Source organism: Micromys minutus, assembly GCF_963924665.1.
Source record: "Micromys minutus genome assembly, chromosome: 21".
In the NCBI taxonomy this organism is placed as follows: Eukaryota; Metazoa; Chordata; class Mammalia; order Rodentia; family Muridae; genus Micromys; species Micromys minutus.
Window position 1 is genome coordinate 19,488,531 of NC_137956.1, and position 23,207 is coordinate 19,511,737.

The following is a 23,207-nucleotide window of genomic DNA, read 5'->3' on the forward strand; positions in this document are numbered from 1 at the left end:
AAGCAAAATGCATTCGGGGAAAACACCTGTTGGGCTAGTGATGTGAGCTATAACACTACTGTGGGAGGCCACAGTAGGCTACATTTCTGCTGAGGTCACAAGGTGCTAGGAATCAGCTGCTATCCCATCATGTGCTGTGCTGATAAGAAGGTTAAATTGATTTTGTTTTTTCATACTTAGAATAGTGTCACTGTACCAAGATTGGTTGGCAATAATGCCATTATGGGTCAAAAAACACTGGTGTTTTAAAACTTCATCCGGAATCTAGAGAGACAGTTCAACAATTTAGAGCACTGGCTGCTCTTCAGAGAATTACCCCCATGGTGGCTCACAGGCATCTGTAACTCAGAAGATCCAACGCCTTTTTCTGGCCTCCACAGACACCACATGCAAGAGGTGCCAAAACATAATACTCAGGCAAACATTCATACACATGTAATAAAATAAATAAAATAAAAGCCCTACATTCTGAAATAATTTTAGACTCAGAGAAGAGTTGGGAAGGTATATGCTCAGATGGTCTCTGCTCGAGTTCCCCTAATCCTAACATCTCTCTCACACAACCACAAGACAAGTAGCAAAACTAGAAAATTTACATCAGCACAATATCACGTAGTGACCTACAGATTATATAAGTGTGGCGCTTCTCCAGTACCTGCTTTAAGCTTTCGTATGTATGCTGTCATATGAGGAGGCAATTACCCTTTGTCTCACAAGACTAAATGCTTATTCACTGGAGCACTGTTCAGCACAGAACAAGCACATGACCGTCAGCAATGAATGGACATATAAAGTGTGGTATGTCCATGCAATAGGACATTTATTCAATAATAAGGAATGAAACGTTGATAGCCAGATATAAGCTTTAAAAGCCTCTCACAAAACCTCATTGTCACCATTTAAAAACCCAACAACTCTGTATTTCGATTTATATGCCACCGTTTGCCTAGTTGTTCAGTAAACACATAGGTAAAATATTTAGTCCCTGAGGTTTCTCTTTCCATTTTTGTTGGTACAGTGTGGCTTTTCGCATTAAAAGGTACCCCCTTCTTTGTCAAGTTTAGTGTTTGAGAGTTAGTTTTGTATTATTTCTTATCAGGATGGCTGTGACTTACCTTTGTTTGACACGCAGGCTGTTCCCTCATTGATTTCTAGTACAACTGTTGGTTAGACCACTCACATGGAACATACACTTACGTTTCATATTGCAAACAGAATTACACATATTTTGGTAGGTAAAGTAAACCTATCCACATTTATTGGAATGTTCACCATGCTTAATCACTAATGTATGATATTTTATAACTATAAATTTAAAAATATCCCCAGCATTTCTCTCCATAGGAGGCTTGCATACTGACTTTGAGCAGTTTCTTCTTTTGTTCTGATGGTTTGTACAGTTACACACACACACACACACACACACACACACACACACTTTTCCTCTCTTCCCTTTTTCATTCCTCAGTTCCTGCCTATATTCCTTTCCAATGTAATCCCTATACTCCCACGTCTATAATCTCTCCCATTACGTCACGTTCCAATAGAGAGGTATGGATGTCCCTTACAACTAGTGGATCGTCACTGACACGGGTTATTACCCAGAGTCCACATTTTATATCAGCGCTCATTTTCAATACTGTGCATTCTGCAGGTTTAAAAACATATGCAGCATGTACCCACCATTACACCATCGATAGAGTAGGTTTAGAAGGCTGCCCCAACGATGGGCATCCTTGCCTCAACAGTGTCTGTTTTCAGTGCTGTATGTCACCACCTGTCTAAATGACGTGATCTTAAAATTCCTCCCATGGATTCCTGACTTCTCATCTGCCTGACTATTTTCCTAGGTATTGTGAAATATGAAACTGGATTTAAGCTTTCTTGTGGCCTGTCTGGGTACCCCTCAGGCACCTCAGCAGCCTGGCTTCTACTGCCAGTTCTCTTGGTCAGCCTTGGCTCGCCATGAAGCCTAGAAGTGGAGTCGGCACAGAAAGATTCGAATCACATTGTGAAATATCTTTTTTTTTCCTGCTGACTCACAGGCATCTGTAGTTCTGACATTAGCTGCTGTGGTGTGGTTCTCTGCAGGCTTTCTGTCAGTCCTTGATTTCAGTTGTGGAAGCTGGTGGTCGAACAGCTGCCACCTACAAGTGTGTAGGTAACATATTTTGGACTCTAGTGTGTCACAGAGTAAGTAGAGAGAAACACAAATGTTCAATTAAAAAGGGGGTGGGGGCGCTAGCTAAAGAAGGAAAGAAGGGCTCCTGAGGACGGTCACCGGCAATGTGGTCACATGAGACAGGAAAACCTTTCACTGTGAGTCACCTTCAAATTTAGCTGCAGTGTCTTGATTCTTGCCACCTGAGAAAGCACGGCTTCTGTTCTGTTTTGTGTATGAGCTGAAGGACACAGAATGTTTTACCATGCTGACAGAAGCAACAACTTATAGCGTAACTGTCTAGGCCAGTGGTGACCCACTAATACAGTTCCTCATGTTGTGGTGACTCCCAAACCGTAAAATCATTTTCATTTCTACTTCACAACTACATTTTTGCTACTGTTAAGAATCATAATGTAAATATCTGTGTTTTCCAATGGTCTTAGGCAACCCCCAAAGGCACTGTGACCCACTGTCAGAAAAATACTGGTCTAGGCCTTTATGAACGGCAGTGATAGCAACCCAACCAACAATGGATATAATTCAGGAAAAGCCTTTGTACCAGAGTAAGCTTGGTTTAGGTAGATTTGACATAGTACCTGATGTGTGCAAAGTGGAAAGTCAGGTTTGATGTGGCAGCACTAGGCTTAAAAAAAGTAAAGGAAAAAGAAAATACCTACCAAATAAGGAGGTATCTCTAAAAGTAAAATCAAAGCAGCCACAACTCACATACCTCCAGAGACCACTATGCAATTTGTGACTGGACCCACTGATGAAAATTACTGGGTAGCTGAGCCCCAGAAAGGTTTACTTGCATCATGAGCCATGCCTTCTCACTCCTCTCCCACTGGACACACACCTATTCTGAAGACAGAATCATGAAGTATGATATCGTCTGCATTAACCTTAGATGTGGCTACATGTTGCCTTTATTACTTGTTTACGTACCTGCCAGGGGCTGGTCACAGCATCATAGGGTCTCCTGGGGCATGGAGTCAGCAGTTTAGGGCAAAGCATTTTTGTATTTGGCAATGTTTCTATTTATAACGATTGGCTTTTCTAAGGCCAAGAGAAGTTGGCTTTTGGTAATTAAAGCCTGTTGGCAGCAGCAGGAATTAAGAAGTCTCTTAACCAGGCCAGTTAAAAGACTTGGGACTTGTTAACTCTTCGTGACCCAGAAAGAAAAGAAGAGAAAGAATGAACAAAGTGAAAGTCAGAAAATTCACACACGCAGAAAGCATTCACTCATTCTGGATGAAGCTGAAGAGAGCTACACCTGCATTTATTTTTGGTTCTTAGTACTTATACACTGTTAGGATGATTGACCACATGGTTTTTCTAAGCATCTTTACATTCTTTACGTTCATAGTAAGTTTAAGGTGAAAGTTCCAGTCATAAATCAATAAAGAGTTACAGCAGAAGTGTTTACATGTCTTTCCTTTAAGACTAGTACCTAAATATCGATTATCTGTTACTAGCTCCATGAGTTCATAATAAGTTTAAAACCATAATTTTTATGGCATAAGTTAGCATGGCTTTGTCAAAAGACAAATCATTGGCCTTGTGTCTCATTAGTTTTGAAATTTTATATAAATAAACCAGTCAATAATATTTTGTTTTCTTTGTGCCTACAATAAATTGTCCATTCCCAGTTTAAGACCTTTAGTTACCAGATAATAGCCTTGTTCTTAGCCTAGAAGGAATGTTTTTCTTGATTGTAAATTTGTTTCCAAGCCTGCTTTCTTATCCAAGTGCAAATTGTATGGGGGTTTACAGAGCTCTACTTCTAGCTTTTATACTATAGAGGGCTTAAAATTATTTGTATAAATTTGAGGAATACTATAATATATTAGGAATTATGAAATCATCGATTCATCTAACAGCATCACTATATAAAAATACACCTTCACATAAATCTACAGAAAATCTAGCCAATGGGCTCAGCTAATGCCCAGGAATCATTACACTATGTAATAGTTGTAGGAAAGGTATATCAGTAACAAGAAGCAATCCTGGGATGAAGTCTCTTGGGACCCTGCCTCAAAGCTAACCCACTGGAGACCAGGCAAAAGTGGACCATCTCCAGAAAAGTCACCTGCATGACTTTAGCCTTTACTAAATGGCTTCTGCCAAGTACTTATACAGAGAGGGAGGGTGGTTGTCACATATACATGAAAGTCAATGTTGACTCATAGAGACCCAGAGATGACACTAATGTCACTGCCTTGGATTTTTCATATAAAGGAGATGACAGATGAAATGGAACATGAGAGAATTCCAAGTCACAGTTGCACTGAGAATTCTGACCACTGCCATGGACTGAAGCATATGTGAGTGGTGGAGTGAGGCAGAGATGAAGACATGGGCCTGTCCATGGGTTGGGTCAAGGACAGAGTATGGGACATGTAAAAGTGACAGACACCAAACTATCTGATTCTCTTACAAAAAGTCTAGAAACTGTTGCTGACAGTTCCCAGGGATTATGACTTAGATGGAACCTCTACATTCAGAGAACTGGAAAGATACAGAATCAAGCTTTTGTCAATATGCCTGGGAGCTCAATGAATGATCTCCTGAAACCCTAGCATCATCACAGACAAACACTATTATGGATGTTGTGCTAAAAGAAAGAGTGGAGAGGTGGGTTATAAACTAGCTACAATTATGGGCCACACTGATGGAAGAAACAGGGAGGAGAAAGAAAACTTAAAACAAGGTACTCTCACAACCTGAATATTCCAAAATATAGAGAAACCCAATCATCATCAAATAGAAGGCTAATTAACCAGGCAAAATAATTAGAAAACAGAGCAAGCTACAAACATTTTAAAGCAAATATATATATATATATAATGTTCCCAGACAGGTTATTAGAGGCAACACTTATTGGTGGGGTTGAAAACAACAAGTGAACTGTATTATGTAGTACTGAGGAGTTATCCTGAGATGTAACTATCTGTGTGTGCATGTAAATTGCAAATGATACACACAAAGCAATCAACAAGAAGAATACATGGAACAGACTCTGCTATATGCTAAGTGGAACGCACAAAGAAAATGAGAGCAAGCTGACACTGGGAAGCAGTAATCACTGACAATTTTTCAGAACCAGTTTAAAGCCTGAAGATCTCAAAGGAACTAGTCTTAGAGAATGAGGCGGCATAAACCTGCACTTAAACATTACTAGAACTGTAGCACACCAAGCAGCAGATGACATTCTAGAGGCCAGCAGGAATAGGAAGATAATTCATCATCAGAGGAACAGCAAGTAGTCTTACAGCAGCTGTTTTATCAACAAAATTAGATGGCATAAGGCAACTTGTGATAGATTTGTGATAGAGCCTCACACCAAAGAAGGTATAGGCTCCATACTCCAGTTAGCCATCCTTCAGAGCTGAACAAGATGAAGACATCTGTAGACATACGAAGACCCAAACTGTCATGATAAAATCATTAAAGATATAGAATGCAAACGAAACAAAAGCAAAACACAAAACCAGGACACCGGATGACTAATATATATGAGGTATATATCAAAATATTTAAAACTAACAATGACTGTGCTTTCAATAAACAGACACCGTCAATGGAGGGCAGGGATGGGGGCTGTGGAGTAATAGCACACACTGTGCCTATTGGGTAACCGAAAAACTGTAAGGCAGTGAGTGATTCCTGACCTCTGTAATGCTGTGGCATGGCCCTTTAATAGAGTTCCTCAACTCTATTATGGTACGGGTAACCCTCCCCCAGCCATAACATTATTTTCCTTGCTACTTCATGACTGTAAGTTTGCTACCGTTATGAATCATAATGTAAATATCTGTGTTTTCTTATGGTCTTAGAAAACTCCTGTGAAAGGGTTGTTCTACAACCAGAGAGATCTTGGTCCATTGGCTGAGAACTATTGTTATAAAGTCTTGTCCTGGTGACATAGGAAAGATGCTAAACAATTCTATCTTTGCTAAAAAAAAAAAATCTTTTATGTCTAAGAACTGCAAGTTATTGCTTTCATTCCAGTGTAGTTTTTAAATTAAAAGAAAAAGAAAGCAGCCCACAACTTTCTAACAGATGTATAAGAAGAAAAAGAAGGATAAAATTTGATAACTCAAACCATATATGTCCTACACTCCTCCTCATGGTGGCAGAGAAAAGCCCAACTATCTTGCTAACCACAGTAATTGTAATCAAAAAATCCCAATAATCAAATCTTCTGTTTTCGGTGGTCTAATTTCTGCTACAATCATTACTATATTTGGGGACCTGATAAAAAGTGCCTGATGCTTTAGACAGACAGTGTCTCAGGTTTTACTGCCTTCACAAATGACTTTCAAGTTTGCCAAATGAGAAAAAAAAAAAAAAATGGAATCATTTAAAAGCAGTGAAGAGAGCCAGAAACACTAGGACTGGATAAATGTAATTTTTTAAAAATAAGATCTGCCTTTAGCTCCAGAGTGACAAGAAAAAGTCCAAGGTCCTGAAATGAGTCTCTCCGCTGCAGTTTAATCTGTGCTCTGTGAACATAGCTTCTGACCATACACTGACATTCCACTGCATCCCACAGACCTGTCACACTGGCTGAAACTCTGGAAACCTAACGACTGTGCTAACAGCACGAAGCCTCTGGATGATGCTACAGAGACAACTTCTAGGCTGCCCACAGAGGATTGCTCCTTTGTGACAAGTCACTCCAGACATCTAAGCTCCAAAGGAGTATGGTATTGATCTCTAGGTGAAGACCAAGCCCCTGGAAGCCACAGTTCTTTTATGAAAACAACTTCAGGAACTGAGAACCAGTGGGGTTTTGAGCTAGAAGGATAAAATCCAGAAGGATCCAGCCCAGACCAGCTCCCACCTCCACTCCAGGGCTTACCCATACTGCACCAGGACAAGGTCTTTAGGAGTGAAGGACGAGAGAACAATATAATAACTCCGTCTTGTTCCTCATAAACCCTACAGCCTCAATCCTCAGAGCATTTTCTAACTCTGTTTGCTCTGCTGAAGCAATTAGTCATCACCAGGAGGGCTCACAAGAGTTTCCTGGTTGGGGCTTAGAACGGGTTCACCTTCCCATCAATCATTCCCTTGAAGCTGGCATCCTTCCCAGGCTGTGTCCCCCTCAAGCCAGAAAGACCGGTGAGAACAATATAGCAGCTCCTTCCATGAGCAACGTGAACTCGGTCACTTAAACTTCGTGTTGAGGTTGTGTTGCTTCTAAAAGCAGCAATGTGTCTTCAGCATCCTTTCTTAGGAAGTAAGACCCAGCCCCAGGAAGCTGCATGTTGAACATGGCCAGCCCAAGTGTAGGGGCAGAATGAGGCCTTGGGTTAGTAGTGCCAACCAGGGGAACAGACTCACACGAAGAAAACGGTCTTAGAGTAACAGCTCTTACAAGTAAAGTACAAAAAGTTTGTAAGGTAGGAAGTTTGAAAGTCATGTAGACTTCCGTGTGGCCCAGGATCTAGAGTCAAAGATATGAAACCCAGTGTGGAAGGAGCCTAAGAGAAGACAGACATGAAGAAGAGAAACCAAGGGCTCCCTGCCTTTGCTCTGATAAACCATCCATTTGAGAAGGGTTCTTCGCTACATCCATGGTGTGCCCTAGGTCTCACAGCCTGGAAGAATCAAGAGCTAGTCAATACCCTCACCGCCTCACCGTAAGAATGGGTCTTATGGTGCCAGCTCTGTTCTCTGAAAGTATGTGCTGGAACTCTGCACAAGTACACACATGCACATTTGCACACACAAAACAACTGTGTAATCTGTTTGAATCTCTACTTTTCTTTAAATGCTTTCAAGATGTTTAGAAGACGTAAGACCTAGTCCCTTTCTAAAGATGAGAGTCACAGTATGCAGCCTGGGTGAAAAACTCAGAAACATCTGAGAACAGACAAAATGACTCCATGTGCTTCTACTTTTAAAAGGAACTTTAAAATAGAACTCACCCCAACCTCTTCCCTCCACAGAAAATGAGACAGGGACCCACAGAGGTCACCTGATTGGACCACTGCCACAAGTCAGTGGGTGGCAGAACCACAATTAGACCTTGAGAGTCCTCCATCAGTGCAAGTGGCTGTCAGTCACCTCAGCTTTGCTGTGAGGAGAGCAGGAGACACAGGCTGCACATCCCCGGGGCCAAGCCTGGAGGAAAGGAGGGGGTTCTGCTGGTGGTCACAGCAGAAGGAGAAAGGTTGAGAACAAAGGAAGAGTTGACAACAAATACTGACGGAAAACTACACTTCAGGACAAAGATTCGACAGAGACTGTGTTAAGTGCAGGTTAATAAGACACAATAATAAGCAGAAAATAATTAAGCTGTGTGGCCCAGTGACAGGGTGTTGGTTAACATAATAAATTTTTCTCTTCCAATTTCTGACTATAGCAGGGTCTATTCTAGTACCATGCAGGTAGTCCCTATAACTTGGTTTGGAGAAACCTCTATCAGATCCATGTTGGACCTCAGCTGGAGTGTAGATAACTAGGGCTCTCATTACCGAATCCATCTCCCGGCTTCCACTGAGAAATCTGAATGCTAAGCAAGCTTCCTAGGTTCACTGACACACAAGAAGCAATGCTATCTGCAAATACACTACAGCCCATTCTCCTAATCTTCCCTGTTCCCGTGTCTTAGAGACAGCTCTCAAATACACAGTGAATACCACCAAACAAAGGTGTTAGAGCCCACTCCATGTCACCAGGCCTCTACTTCCCACCATCCCATGAGGACCAGGTAGAATTAATGGGTTAGGCAACAACTGATTATATGTCTTTAAGCTAAGGGTGGAAATTAGCACTGTTTGCTAATGCGGGGGCGGGGGGGGGAGAATTCACATTTTTAATCTCGGTTATGTATTTCTTTGAGAACCACCTAATTAAAAACAAGTCATTGGGGGATGAGGAGCTGACTCAGTAAGAGCCCCTGCTGTGCAAGCATGAGGACTTGAGTTCAAATCCCTAGCACACATGTAAAAATCTGGACACAGCTCCATATGCCAGAATGACAGCACTAAAGGACAAAGAAAGATGGATCTGGAAGCTCACTGGCTAGCCAGCCAAGAAAAAATGGTGAGGTCCTGGTCCAATGAGAGACTCTATCTCAAGAGAACTTGACAAAGAACAGTAGAGATTATAGTTGGTGTACACACACACACACACACACACACACACACACACACAGAGAGAGAGAGAGAGAGAGAGATACTCGATGCATGAGCCACACACATACTTGAAACAAAAAACAAAGCAGAAGCCATGGGTATGAACTTGGTGAGCCATATCTACTTCAGTTGTGTTCCCCTCAGTAGGAAGGCAGAGCAACCCCCAGTTCCATCAGACCTACATCAAAGCCACAGAAGGCCATGGCACTCCAACTTTGTCTGCAGCCTTGGCTTCTGACTAGAGCTAGACATGTCTTAAGGAGTGGAGGATGTGGGAACATCTGAGAGGTAAGACAGTCAATTGTGGAGGGATGGGCAAGTGCATAAACTAGCTAGATATACACTTACTACCCCAAGGTGCTCTGCCAGGCCTTGCACTGGAGCAAAACAGAGTTCATTAAAAAGGAGGCAGAGGAAAGGACAATTCAGACAAGAGCCCTGTGTTCTGCTCAACACCTGCTCTTTCCCCCAAACCATGGAAAACTTGACAGGACAGAAGGAGGGAAGATATCAAATCCTTTTTACACTGAAACTGCTCAAAATAAAATTCCTCAAAAACGTACTTTGAGGAGAAAGATGTCAGTAATGGCTACCTTTAAGAAAATTATGTAAGTGAGAAGAAAGAGTAAAATAATAGTAAAGGTATATAAAAAGTCACAAGGGAATGGTGTGCCTAAAAATACCTATAATATAAGTCGGTGTATAAAACATACATATATAGTTTAAAGGAATTTTTAATCAGGGCTAACAGTATTCCTCCAAGAGCCTAAGATCATCAAACAAAACTCCCAATAGCAGGCATGAGAACCCCTCTTATGAGTTGTTGGCCAGGGTTGTCCAAGAGACTCTCAAAACATGTCAGACTATTGCTTTTGGCCTTGGTTGTCCCTTTTCCCTACCTCCCAAATTGTGGAAGATAAGTTCCTGTTGCCGAGATACTTTGTACTTCAACAACAGACCCAACATGAACTGAGAAAGGGCAACAGACATAGTAAAGTGGATAGGGTAAAGCCATAGCGATCTCAGTGCCACAAGTACAGGCTATTAAGGAATGCTGACAGTCTTCCCCAGGGCAGAACATAGCAACTGGTTATCAAGTACCAAATGGCTAGCCCTGAAAACATTCATAGAGGTAACAGACTGAACAGGCTGCATTTATGCATTTAGGAATAAACACACACTCACCCCATCCCCATGAAAACAGCAATTAATAAAATAAAAAGAACCATGGATTGAATTTGAAAGAGAGCAAGGAGGAGTATGTGGCTGCTTTGGGGGAGAGTAAAGGAAAAGAGGGAAAGGAGGAATAAAGGAATGATGTCACTATATCATGATCTCAAGAAAGAAAAGAAATAATAAAAAGAAAGAAAAGCCTCAGTATAATGTCAAGCACCCAAGACCTTATTATCTCTGATTTGGAGGAGGAAAGTTTAGGAAAGATGGTGAGCACACCTGAAGACCCAAGGGGGAAAAACTCCTCCCTCTCCAGCTTCTCCTGTGCACATGGGTTATAAGACCTCGGTGGCAATGTGAACAGGTACCTGTCTTTCTTGGTCCAGGTCAGCCTGCCTCCCGGCCTGACCCACAGCAGCCCTCGGTGTGTGGATTTGCTCCCCTGAACTCTCACCTTCCTAAGGTCCTTTAATAGGCTCTGAGAAGACCATCTTCATGCCAGAAATAAACAGAGAGAAACACAGAAAACTGACGCTGAGTTCAGCATCTTCAATGGGGAAAATTTACATAATAAAACATTTATCTCTGTGTGAGAAATATTGAAAGCATACATGGGAATAAAACAGCAACACTTTTCCTCCCCACAATGGCTCAAATATTCTTGACGTTTTTTTTTCCTGTGTTTTACCTTTTTTTAATTATTAAAAAATGATCATTTTATAAGTGGGGGAATAGCACCTTATAAATAATAATGAAAGGCACAAACAGAAGGTTATACCTTCAAAACCTATGCACCTTGTAAGAAGGGGACTATGGCTGTGCATGTGTCTAGAACCCCAGTGCTGTTGAGAGGTAGCCATCTTGGTGGATGCCTGGAGTTTGCTGGCTGTCAGCCTAGCTCCAGATTCAGTGAGAGCCCTCCTCTCAAGGCAATAAGCTGGAGAGTAAAACAACAGGACAACTGATGTCTTCCTTTGGCCTCTATATGCACATGTGTGCACAGACCACACACAGACCTCCCCACCCCCAATATGTACAGACATTCACACACTCACCATACACAATAATAGCAGCTAAAACGTACCCACAATCAAGCAAGGCAAGTAACAGATGAATGAGGCCACTTATGGGATACCATGTCTAATAGTAGAGATGAAAACGTTTCCTCTTTTCACCCTCTGCTGCTGTTCATCTATAAATTCCCAGGCTTCTGTCTGCATACCTCTAGCTTCCTTGTTATTGTTCATTGTTCCAGTTCTTTTTTTTTTCTTTAAGGAAAAATGTAAAGTAGCTTTTATTTGCCAGATGAAATTGTTATCTCTGCAGTTCACTGATGATAAACTCACCCTTTCTGTCTCTTTCTGAACTCTGGTTGGCTAGTTCAAAGAAGCTGTTCTGGCCCAAACTCTTCTCAAAGCTGACTGATTCAAACTGGTATCTCTCAGCTTCCGACCGACTTGTTCTGCTTGGCCTCAGTCTAACTCTGGCAATTTTTTTTTGATATATTTTATTTACATTTCAACTTTTATCCCTTTTCCTGGATTCCCTTCATACCTCCTATTCCATCCCCCCTCTCTCTGCTTCTATGAGGGTGTTTACCCACATACCCACCCACCTTCCAGCCCTGACATTCCTCTATACTTGACAGAACCAAGGGCTTCTCCTCCCATTGATGCCCAACAATGCCATCCTCTGCTTCATGTGCAGCTGGAGCCATGGGTTCATGCATTTGTACTCTTTGGATAATGGTTGGTTGATATTGTTGTTCTTATGGGGTTGCAAACCCCTTCAACTCCTTCAATTCTTTCTCTAACTCCTCTATTAAGGACCCTGTTCTCAGTTCAACGGTTCTAGTTCTTAACCCTGAACTTCAATGCTCAACATCAAATTATTGCTTTTTTAACCATTTAAGGCAATACATGGCAAACTAATGAAACAGATATTTAGATGTTACCTTGTATAAGTACTAATAGTAGGTAAAAAGGGTAGTTGGGTGTGAAGATTATTAGAAAATAATTAATTTCAGAGTAACTGTGTAGAATATGTGGTTTTTCTATTTTGAAAATGATGGGATTTAATTTAAATGTCAGTAGATTTAACTTTAGAACTTATACCTGCACAAAGTACATAGGAGGTTGGTCTGGTTCTGCTTGTATTCAAATGCTAAATTCTGTACCCCAAGATCTAGATGCTCCAAGAGAAGCAGATCATCACATTTTCCAGTTTTTGCTGTGTAACCCTCCCCACTCCACACCCCACACCAAGTTACTGGCTAATAAAGATGCCTACAGCCTGGGCTGGGCAGAGAAGAGGGGCTGGAACCCAGGTTCCCAAGATCGAGGTCTCAAAAGAGATGAGGAGGGAGAGGAGGAAGAAGGTAGTTGGATTGTGAACACATGGCCATGAAGTCCTGACTGATGGAGGAGGAGCCGCCCAGGGGGAACATGGAAAGTGACAAAGTGACATCTTGGGGTTATTGACAGGGAAATAGACAAAATAGCGTAGAGGGTTGGTATTTGCCCAGCTCTGGTGCTTTAAGGCTTATTATAAATGTAAAGGTTTTGTGGGTTTTATTTGGCAATTAAATGATCAAAGGTATGTAGGAATGCCCAAATAATATTTACTGCAGCAAAACAAGGCTGAATATCTCCGGCTATATAGCACCTTGGAGGAGGACTGCTGTCTTAAATTCAAAATGCTTCAGCTCTGGATGCTCATAGCACCCTGGACACATCTGATCTCATCTCAAAATACTTCAGCAGCACCATCTTGCCTGATGTAAGAAGATATTCTTGATCAACCTCAACTAATCATCCAGGGATAAGAGATAAAACCTTGTGTTTCCTCATGTTTACATATTTTCCTCCCAGTTAGTAAACTACCCAGCACGCACGTGAAACAAAGTTGGCAAAGGGAAAAATTCACTACAATCTACAATACTTGAAGGTGTCTCTCACCCTGCTCCTGTGTGAGAGGGTTGTGAGCCTCAGAAAAATATTAAGAAAAGAGAATGTGGTGTGGCCAGATAGTAAGTATATTTTTATAAGATTGAGGACCATTTGGCAATCTTTTTTCTGATGCGCTATCATAAGACAATAAACAGTAGACAGACTCCTAAGGTCTAGGTTCAGCCACAGCTCTGAATAAGAGTCGATGTGCAGGTTTTGTCAAAGGCTAATGTTTGTGAAAAAAAAAAAATCCTGAACTATAAAAGGCAGAGAAATCCACTTGGGGAAGAAAAACTAGCTTCCGTTATGTGGCCTAATGACCTTGGAAACTCCTTCCACACAGTCTGAATGTTCGAGAGCTGCAGGGGTAGAGGGGGAGTTAGGTATAGGAACAAAACAAAGATGGCTTCCTTAGATCAGGGGCTAAGTCTACATCTCTCAGGTAAGCATGGGCTCCAAAGAAGAGCAGTCTAACCATTATCAGAGCAGTCAAGATAAGTCAGAAAGGAGGCAGAGTTTGGCCAGATGGCTCAATCTTTTATCCGAATTTTTGCCAGGCTGTGACTAGGATACATAGTTTAAGAAAGATGAAACTCAACTAAAGTGTGAGCAGGGACAGATGGGATTTCAGAGTTCCTCAGAAACCTTTTGGGCCTCTGGTCAGTCTTGGTATATTCCAAGGAACACCATATGAAGGTTCCTTACCTGGATATCATTTTAACTAAGGTGATCCTGACCAGAAAGAGGGCTACAAAGTCACTAATGGGATGAATGGCATCCCCGTGATGGGCAGTAATTCCAACTGCACAGGAGCTGCACAGAGCCTACTCTGCCACCACCATCAACAACTTTAAAGACAGCACAAAAATGCCTCTAGAAAGAAGTCTTCCTGATGCCAAGAGCCTTTGGGAAATAATAGTGCTTAAAATCCTCAGCTAGCCAGGTCACAATGAAACACAAAAAATGTTTTGGAAGTCTTTTGTTTAAAAATATATGTGTACAACTAAAACTTACCAGAGGCAACACTACCTGGTGGCTAAGAGTGGGGAGGTACAGAGAAAGGCTTGGCAGTTCATGAGCCTCCATTACTACCTTTGTAGCTGGGCACATTCATCTCTCTCACTCAGTCTGTGCCTTAGGAAGCAGGAATTCCCTCAAAACAGTGTTGCTTTGGAGCTGAAATGAGCTAATCAATGCTAACCATTGAAACAGTATCTGCATATATTAAGTGAATGATGTTGAATTATTTCTATAAGACCTAATAACATCCTGTGGAACCTGTTTCCCAATGGAATGAAGGATAGGGAATTCCTCTTGTCCCGGAGAGATAGTTCAGCTGGTAAAGTTCTTCATAATTGTGGGGATCTGAGTTTGATCCGCAGAACCAGCAGGTAAAACTTGGAGCATGGTGGTGTGTGCTTGCAATCTCCAACCTTGGGAGGATACAGGACCCCTCTGGTCTCACTGGTCAGTCAGCCCATTTGGTGAGCTCCAGCCCAATGAGAGACACTATCTTAACAAGCAAATGGTTTTGTTGTTGTTGTTATTGCTTGTTTGTTTTTAGGTATTTAGGGATGGCTCAGCAGTTAAGATCTCTTGCTTCTCTTCCAGAGGTCTTTAATTCAGGTCCAAGTGAGCACTCTCATTAAGCTGAATTACAACCACCTCCAACTCCAGCTACAGGGCTCTGATGCCTTCTTCTGGCCCCCACGGATACCACCTGTGGCACATTCGGCACATTCTCTTTTGCTAAAAGAGCTCTTGGAGAGGATGTGTGGCCAAGTGAGTTTCCAATAAAAACCCATCTCAAATTCAGGCAGAACCCGCAGCTCTTTTCTCAATTATCAGAAATGACTAAGTGGGTGTCACAAAGATGAAGAATATGTCTCTTCAGTGCTGCCAGGAGCCTTCTCTATTTTCTCTGATGCTTTATGTGGAGTGAAGGCCTGCTGAGAGAGTCATTCCCAGAATGCTCCTGGTAAGAATACATCACACATTTTTCCTGGGGTAAGGACAGGGATGGAATTCAGAAGATGTTCATAAGACTCTGCAAAATGCCTCATGCTCTCTGATCACTCAGCAAAGGAGAGAAACCAGAAGTAGAAAGGTCATGGGAGACACCTAGCCACTGATGCTCTGACAGATCTGGGAGTTCCTGTCATTAGAGATGCTGAGAGCACACTGATGTCACTGATGATACTTTTCCATACATCTGTGTTTATATGATGTTGAGATACCACCCTTAAAGGGTGAAGGTAGAAAAAATATCAGTTCCTTCTCTCAAATCCCTCCGCCTCTATATTATTCCTGTACCTCTAAGTTGTTAAAACTTCTGTTCTGGTTACTTTGTCATAAAATTATTCTCACTTTAGATAATACATGAAAGACTGTCCTATCTCCCCCAATATGCCATAAAATCCCAGAAGTAGGGACGACTGCCTGTAATAAAAATCTCCAATCGTCCTTGAGAGAAGGAAAGGAATGTAATATGAATGTTGCCCCCCTGAAATAATGGCTGTTAAGTTGTACCTCTCTCCATAAAAAGAGGTGGTCAGAGTCAAATGTTTGTGTTACTCCTTAGGTGGGCTGATTACAGAATTTTAAATCACATCTGGTTCAAGGTGGCATATAAGTAAAACATTTTCATATCCTTGTAAAATAAGAGAGTATGTGTGGACACCCCGGAAGATTTAGAAGATATAATCCATCTCTACCTACACTTATGCCTCTCAACTCACAATATTTCAGCCAGCACTAAGGCAAAGTAGGTATGTGTGTGTGTGTGTGTGTGTGTGTGTGTGTGTGTGTGTGTGTGTGTGTGTGTTTTAGGGAGGGTGACACAACTTCAGTTTGGTCTCTATCAGACCAGAGGCTTTCTGGATCTCAGTTTTCCTCCTACAGAAGGAGAAAATGTGCTTTAAGGCTCCTCTAAGAGTCTGGGATGGATGTTGGTTAATAATAGAGAAAGAGTCGTACAGAAGCCAGAGTCTGAACTTTGTGTTGGCACCCAAAGTTCGGACAAAGGAAGTGGCTCACACAGACAACAGATATAACAGATCCCCAAAGGAATATGGGTTAAATTACACCAGAACAGCTGTTTTTGGCCCATCTCCTAAAGTTCTTATGTCCTATTTGCCACATGACAGACATACACTAAGTCACACCTAAAGCTCTTAATGCTGTCCTAGACTGTATCAGCAACCCTTCACTGGAACTGCCCGCCCTACCTGCCCTCACTTCCGGGCAGCATGTGCCTCTCCGGCCAGTGTCTGAGAGCTTATGGGTATCATTCTGTTGCTGTATGCCAGAGGGATGCAGTCGGTTTTACGCATTAGCTTCAGGGTCACAATGCAAGCTACTACTTAACTCTCAGTTTTAATTTCCATTTGCCACCTCATGTGACAATTTACTGGCTGCTCGGGAAGGAGTACTCTTACCATTGAGTCTACGTGAGCAGCAGGGACCTATACAAATATATACCCTGGGCGGGAAGGAGGGCTGAGGGGAGGGGCTGAAGAGAGAGAATGGTGCTGAGAACACGGACCCTCCACCCCTAGTAAACATCCAGTCAGCATCTGGCTTCAAGCCTCCCATAGTAAAGCTACGAAAAATGACTCAACGGCTTTGCTCTAGAACAGTAGTTCTCAACCTGTGGGTCATGGGGGTTGCATACAAGTATCCTGCGTACCAGATATTTACGTTACAATTCACAACAGTGGCAAAATTGCCGTTATGAAGTAGCCACGCAACTCTTTTACACTTGGTAGGCTCTACAGCATGGGGCTATATTAAAGCGTCATGAACTAGGGAGGTTGAGAAGCTCTGCTGAAGAGCAAAGCTGGGAGGAGAAAGAGGCAGTCACAGACCTCTGATCTTCTTGCCATTTCTCTTGAGGAAAAGAAAAAAAGAGGTTAGGGCAAGACCTGGAGTTAGAGCTAGGGGTTGGCCAGTGCTAGAAAATGCCTGACTTCTGAGGCTTCCCATGTTCACTCACTGAGGAGAGCACTGTGCTCCGGACTGTCACCATCATTTGAAACTGGATCACCATGGGCTATGTCCTGTGAGTGACTAGATCCTCAAATGCCATCTTCTTTAGGGGGCTGTTTCTTACCTGAAAGGAATTCATTTGGCGAAGGGTTGGAGGTAGGGAGGCATTATTCCTTGAGAGTATCAAAAGCAGCTCCAAACAGGTTGCAGAGGGCAGGGTTAAAGGGTGGACGCTGATGTCGCCTTCCCAGGAGCTGGCAAGCCTGAAACACATGGATATGTTAATTTTCATAAGTGCATGGTCAGAATTATTTTAAAACAGGACATGAGGAGAACTCACCAGTGCCTGTGCTTATATATTCTCTTCGTTGTGTGAGGAGAATACATAAAAGGTAAAAATGGAAATAAGGTATGGCTTGGTGGGTAAAGGTGCTTTTGCTAAGCCTGGGGACTTGAGTTTGATTCCCCAGGACCCTCATGGGGAAAAGACATAACTGAGTCCAGTGATCTCCAGTGTGTGCTTTGGCATAGGTACATGCATGCATGCATGCATGCACACACACACACACACACACACACACACACACACACACACACACACACAACCACAGAATAAACTTTTTTATATTCATAAGGTAAGGGCCAAGCCATTTTTTTTCTGCTGTTGCTGGCATTAAGCAGACAGAGGACTCACTCTTCAGGTAGTTACTTCATATTCAAAGTACAAGAGTCATAGGATGTCCAGGCTTATTTGAGTGAGATTAGCTGGGAGGGGTGGGGGCAGTGATGGCTAACACATTAACTGTCTCTCATGTCCTCAGGCTCTGCTCACACAGAATGTCTTGATGACCCCTTCAGCAAGACCTAAGCAAGAGCCATCACCTTCATATTAGAGATGTGGAACCGTTCTGAGTATAGAAGAACGCAGGAAATGTCTGGGTCGGCGACTTTCAGACTTTTAAAGTGTTGGGATCCTTTTGTTCGAAAGTCTTGTGACAGGCCAACTGCCACACAAATAAAAGCAGAGATGCTGTGTGAAGAGGCCGCACTGGCAGGAGGGTGCCCTTCATCCTTCAGAGGGGCCCTTGAAGCGGCTTTGTGGGATCTGTGGAGCCCATCTGAAAAGTCTTTCATGTGACAGCAGGAAACTGGGCTCCGGGCACTAGACAAGGGGAGAGGACCTGTCTGAGGTGAGGCACAAGAGGACACAGTGGCAAAGCTGCGTCTAGAAACCTGGCTTTCAAGTTCCCTGTTAATGAGAAAGCCCAGGTGACGAGGCTGCGGAGGTGAGGCATGGGCAGAATAGCTTTGGTGTCTGTTTCCCTGAGGATTTCTTGTGTGATGCCCACTAGAGCACCTCACCACCGCTCTTCCAACGAGAACGGCATATAAAATATATAGCATGCATACATCTACGTTGTAAATGTATGCATTCTTTTTGCCATTTCTGCAGACTTACCCTCTGAAACCCTAACTGCATACACGTCTGTGGTAACTGCATCTTTGGGGGCACTGGTGGCTGAGGGCATAAGGAGCATTGACATTGTGCAGGTGAGTTGTAATGAGTGTTTAGCTTTATCCCCAGCAGGTGACGTACTCTGCTGACCAGTTTCTGATGCCTGTTAACTGGGGGGACTAGAACAAACTGCACTCACTTCCTAAGACTGGACCTGGCAATTGGCTGGTCCTGCTGCAGAGCACATTCAAGGCAGGACTGCTGTCTCACCATTTTCCAGTCCCTCTTTGGCAATAATATTTTTTGCAAGTAGAAGAGAAAACAATAAATATACAAATAAATATTTAAAGAGTTGTTTGGGTTTATTGTGGTTGTAAGCTCTTCTCTACAATGTGTGTTTAAATTTTATAAGTCCGGATCCTAAGCTTCCTCTATCATCTTCCCTGTGGCTAGCATGTCCAGACAATGGGCCAGGCAAGCTGGCTGAGTCTGTTGTCTCATGATCTAGAAGAGCCCTGACTGACAGGCACTGTATTCCAGCGGTCAGAAGGGTCACATGACTGCCCAGCACCACAGGGTGAGAGAAATGGTGGAACCGGAGGAGTCAGCTTGACTTGAATTCAACGACTACGCTTTCCCCATCACTCTACATGGGTACCTGGGGATGCTGTGTAGATGGTTGTCCTCTCCACACAGAAAGAAGCAGACTCTTGCACCTGCTTGTACCACTCCCTGTTTCTGTATATCAATGTTTTATCTAGAAATACATGGAGGGCTCAGAACAGTCTCATTATTCTATAAGACGTTGTTTTCATCTGTCTCGAGATACCATTTTATTAAATGGAGTATTCCAAAACTTGAATTAAAAAGGTAACAAGACACACATGGGAAAATATTCATTTTAAATTAAAATATCTCTATATCACGGGGAAAAAAAAGAATCAGAAAACAGTATAGCACAGTGCTTTTCAACCATCCTAATGCTGAGATCCTTTAATCCAGTTCCTCATGTTATGGTGACCCCAATAGTAAGATTATTTTTGTTCCTACTTTGAAACTACAATTTTTTTTTTACTATTAGGAATCATGGTGTAAATTGTGTATGATATCTGATATTCGAACCCTATGAAAATGTCATTCAAGCCCCAAAGGGTTATGACCCACAGGTTGAGAACCATTGGAGTTACACGTAACTGGCTATTTCCTTAAAGGGAAATAACTTTATTTTGTTTTCTTTTTCTCTTTTACACCTTTTTTTTTTATCTTGTCCAGAAAGAAGTTACTTATATGATGTTGCTATCGATTCTAGTACAGATAAAAGCATGTTTCAATGTTAAATAAAGGTTTTGACTTTTTTAAAACAATTTATTTATTTATCTTATGTATGTGAGTACAATATCACTCTCTTCAGACACACCAGAAGAGGACATCTGATCCCATTACAGATGGTTGTGAGCCACCATGTGGTTGCTAGGAATTGAACTCAGGACCTCTGGAGGAACAGTCAGTGCTCTTAACCACTGAGCCATCTCTCCAAGTTTCAACTTTTTAAATGGCTGTCTATGGTGTGAACCATTAAAAAAGGGCATTCAACCAAAAACCGAAAACACTTTAGCACTGGCTTGTCACTCACCAGCAAGTCCTCCTAGCTAAGCACGCTTCAGTCTGGCTACTTCAGAAACCCCCATACTTAACTCGAGTAATATGTTTCAGCGTCATGATTTGTGTGGAAGGACATTTTAAGTTACAAAGAAAAGTAGTTATCCATACCTCTACGTGATTACGAACATCCACAGGGTTTCAATCCAGTTCTTAAGACATCCTGTGATTTGGCAGTTTTCCTTACTGAAGCCCATTACAGGGAGTCCTGTTTGTCCTGACCCCAGAGCTGGGAAGTGATGGAAAAGACAAACGACCTTTTCCAGCCAAACCACACACTGCACTCTACCAAAAAAGTATCCTACATATTATTTATTTGCTTTCATCCTAAAAGGTTGTAACCCAACAGGTCAACAATCAATAGCTTTCAGGTGTCCTGAACTTCACCCTCACTTTATACAATTTAAACAAACATTTTGTGCAAGTAGGCAAAGCATCCAGACTTAAGATGCCCCAGGTTTCTTATACTCAGCCAGCCCCAAGTCGTCCTATAGCACATTATCTGTCAATGGTAAAGTTTACAAACTGCCTCTTACTTCAAGCACATTAATTCATAGACAAAGACAGTATGACTTGAAAAATAAGACTGGTAGTTTAGGAGAATAAAAGCTCTGAGTATCTTTCCTCTGAACCTTTATATAATATTTTTACATTCTTCTTCAATTAGGGAAGCAGTGTGGGGGCGTGGGAGAGAAGAAAGGAGAAAAAAGGAGACAGGACAGATGCAGAAGGGAGGGAGGGGGGATGTCGGGACACACTTAGAACTCAGTTTACATTAAAGCACAGCAGTTATGACGTGGGTTGTAAAACACATGTTGACACAGCTGAGATGAGATGTCACTCATACCTACCCACCCATGACTCAAAACATCAGTGCACATCTGATAGCAACGATGATCAAAGCCTGTTGTGAGACGGGGGGCAAACTGGGGCTTTACTTCTGGTATTTCCTGCAAAGCATCACAACTATTAGATGGGAATCAGTTGTTCCCCCACTAGGAATCAACAGGAAAGATACTTCAAAGGGAGCGAGGAACCAAACATCAGTAGAGAGCCATTTCCTTAACTTTTAAGCAGGGGAAAGAAAAGCCTTTCCTAAGAGGCCAGAACTGTCAGTTGGTGACCGAAGTCTGAGAGGCTGAAATGCAAACCAAGGACACTCTGTCTACTTTTCTAAACCTTTGCACCAGGAAAACTCCCCAGAGAACTCACTATATGGCCTGTCTATTTCGAGACAACACGGAGGGAAGAAAATGTCACACTTCTACTTCTAACAAAAATGGTGATCTCGAGAATGAACAAACCAATCGATATCAGGAAAACAACCCAGAGAAATGGGAGGTGAAACCATGGAAGTCGCTCTGTGCAATGTAAATTGGAATGTCAGGGATGGCATAGGAACTGAATGCTGGAAATTAAAGTATCTTCCAACTATTCAACATACTGTCTGAGAAGCAGAGGCGCTAGCAATGCGAGAAAGATGAAAGATGTTAACTTAGATCTCGGATCTCTCACATGTTAGTAGATAATACGAAAAGTTAATGCTAGAACTGAAGACAAGAGTGCATAAAAGAAAACTAAATGTAATGCTTTTCAAGCCTATAGACGTCAGAAACTCAGCTGGTAACCTATAATAATAAGACCACTGACTGGGTCTCTCAAAATAAGAAACCAGACAAGGGACCACAAGGGAGCCGTAGAATCATGACTATGAGCCTGTTTGACATGGAAGTTGTACAAACAAACACATTGAAGGAACTCTACTCAAGGACACACAAGTGTAGAAAAGGAACTAAATGCACTGCTGCTGTGTTTCTGGTAAGTCATGTGAACACTGCTACACTCATATGAATCCGTGCGTGGCCACAGGCCGGATCACATCCCCAGGATTAGAAAGTGCTGCATCCTTTAACTTTAGTACTTGGGAGGTAGAAGAAGGGGGAAGAGAAACTTAAGGTCATCCTTGGCTATATAGAGTACAAAGCCTGCCAGAGCTACATGAGGCTATGATGAATCAGAGAAAAGGGGTGGGGGAGAGAAAGTGAGACAGAGACAAACGGAAACAGAAAGAAACAGACAGACAGGAAAACAGAACACATAAAAACAGACTGTGTAAATGCATGTACCTAATACATTTTAATGTGATTTATTAAGTAATGAACCGAATAATTCTGATATTTTTTTAACAGAAAAACTTTGGTTTTACAAATTATACTAATTCTCTAAATTAAAGAACTCTTGAAAGTCAGAATTTGGGTACGTGATTCTTGAAAGTTCTACTTTTCAAATTGCTAGTGAGACCTGTGAACTTGTCAAGGAAAACCTCTCACAGAAAAGTTCATGGAAGGACTGAAGCTAGCCTCGGCTGGCAACGTGCTGTCTAATATGCCTGGGAGACTGATATGCTCCCCAGAAGAACACAAACCCAGCACTATGCTTGTACTCTCAGCACTCCGGAGGTAAGATAAGAATATCAAGGTCGTTCTCAGTTATCCAGCCTGGGCTACACAAAGCATTGTCTTTAAAAATGTTCAAGGGGAACAATTCTGCTTTAAATAATGCAATAATGGGCTGGAGAGATGACTCAGCAGTTAAGAGCACTGGCTTCCTCCTGCAGAGCAAAAGTTTGATTCCCAGCACCTCTATATGGTGAGGTGGTTCAGATCCAT

At 42.2% G+C, this 23,207-nt stretch overlaps 1 protein-coding gene across 1 annotated transcript in view; it reads right to left on the bottom strand.

The window, feature by feature from the left end:
- Positions 1-23,207, bottom strand: part of UBE3D (ubiquitin protein ligase E3D) — a 137,791-nt gene that overhangs the window by 42,767 nt on the left and 71,817 nt on the right. The window contains exon 9 of the mRNA XM_080934120.1: positions 17,548-17,686. Coding sequence (XP_080790246.1) covers positions 17,548-17,686 — 139 coding nt within the window. The remainder of the gene's footprint in view (positions 1-17,547; positions 17,687-23,207) is intronic.